The sequence below is a fragment of the Phaethon lepturus genome, unplaced genomic scaffold (genome assembly GCF_000687285.1).
Source record: "Phaethon lepturus isolate BGI_N335 unplaced genomic scaffold, ASM68728v1 scaffold9574, whole genome shotgun sequence".
NCBI lineage: Eukaryota > Metazoa > Chordata > Aves > Phaethontiformes > Phaethontidae > Phaethon > Phaethon lepturus.
Window position 1 is genome coordinate 7,096 of NW_010535420.1, and position 1,906 is coordinate 9,001.

General features: G+C 41.7%; 1 protein-coding gene across 1 annotated transcript in view; it reads right to left on the reverse strand.

The window, feature by feature from the left end:
• Positions 1 to 351: 351 nt before the first annotated feature.
• Positions 352 to 1,906, reverse strand: part of KCNJ3 (potassium inwardly-rectifying channel, subfamily J, member 3) — a gene marked incomplete at its 5' end in the record, with an annotated part of 9,532 nt that continues 7,977 nt past the window's right edge. The window contains one exon of the mRNA XM_010285805.1: positions 352 to 932. Coding sequence (XP_010284107.1) covers positions 352 to 932 — 581 coding nt within the window. The remainder of the gene's footprint in view (positions 933 to 1,906) is intronic.

A 1,906-nucleotide genomic window follows, 5' to 3' on the forward strand; every position in this document is an offset into this window, starting at 1 on the left:
GTTGACCTCTGAACATTTCACTCTGCAACTAAGGATCTGGTTCTTGCTTCGTGAAAAAGCATCTGCATATATGGAAGACAATGTAGATTTGCAATGAGCATGCCGATAAACATCATCAGGGCAGCGATCTCTCTGGCACGACAGTCTAACCTTACTGGTCCTCAAGGTCCTATTATGCTACCTAAGTTGGATCTGTACAGAACAATTATGCAAAAAGGACCATTCTTCCTGAAAGTGGCAAAAACGAATTGTGACTTCACTGTAAGACAACTCTTTCAGGCCAGCAGTCTGGAACGCAGTTTATCAGCAACAACTCCTGTTGCTTCTGCCCTTAAGAGAGGCAATCAGAGTTCATTTTTCAAAGTTTGGCAGGAAATTATCTTCCAATTTCATCTCTAAAGCATACATACTTGGAGGGTTCTTCTGTAGCTCGACGTCACCGGTAGACTGAGTCAAAGCCTCGGCATCTATTTTTAAGGCTTTCAGCTGTATCCTGTCATCACTATCTTCACTGCCAGAGATGGGACTTAGTTCTTGCGTTTTCAAGACATCTCCAGTACTGCAAGTCTTCTCTATGTTACTGGAACTCATTTTCAGGGCTCTTTTTGGAAGGTCTTCCTTTCTCAAACTAATCTTCTGAAGTTTAAAAGGGAGCTTGTTTTTCTCTCCTGCAATATCAAGACAGTCAAGTGAACAAACCTGTTCTCTTCTGGTTTTGTTATTATCGACGGGACTATTCCCAGGCGATGATAGGGACAGATTTTCTTCTTGCTCTTTAACACTGCAAGGAGGAGTGGGGACTTCAAACGTAGCATGAAACTGGGAATAATCGACACGGAAAAAGCCATCTTCTAGGGACATTACCGGGAGGAATCGGTGACCCCAAAGAACTTCATCTTCTGTATACGAGGTCCTAGCTTGACACGTCATTCCTACGGAAACAAGAGACAAGAGCGTGACATTCTGATGCGAGCAAGTAGACCAGCATATGGAACAAAAAATACAAGGTAAGGCTGACGGGTAAAAATCAATTGCAGCCTGTAAACTAACAAATCTATAGATTATAAAATGGAGCGAATTGTTCCTAGTCAATCTCCTGACAGGGAATGGAGTGCCTCTACTTGATTAACTAGATTTTTATGCAAATATTGGATTAAATATTGCAGACTCACACTGGGCTTTTGACAAGAGCAAAACATAAATTTAAGACAGTATTAGCTCACTAGCAACAAGATTCTTATAGTTTGTATGTAATACTGTTTCTGGGAAGTCACCTTGGGAGAAAGAACCATTGCTTGGCGTAGGCTTACAGAATTCTCTGGCAAAGATCGGGCACGGGGGGAAGCCAAAGCTAAATGAAAAATTTAATCTTCCCATTCCCTCTAGGCTAGGCTACTTTTTCTCCAAATAGTATGTCAAGACAAAAGCCGTGCAGAGACACTGCAGCTGTCTTCCACGCTAAGACACAGGTACTGCTGTAGAGCTTGTAGAAAAATTTGTTCCTCTTAGTGCAAACATACATCATTGGCAGTATTTACATGTGTGAACTGACAGATAAAAATGTGTTCTAATCAAGCCAACAAATCTGTTACATTCTCATCAGCACAACTGTGCTGATGATAATTAATACACATATCCTAGGTGAGTAGAACTTTAAGACTTCCTGTCATGGTACTCTTCAGAGGCGGAATTAGCAGTCAGTAAGCCCAAACTCTGATTTGCTCTCTGGTTACTGCTACATTCATTCTCAGACGAGCATAAAATGTTTCCCTTGCAACACCCTTGTTAGGTAATTGCATTAAGTGCGGTTATGAATGCATGCTTATCTAAGATACGTGGTTCAGTTGCGTGATGAGAAGAGGCTTCTGCGGGGGTCTAAAGACTGCCGCGCTTAATGTGAAAGAGT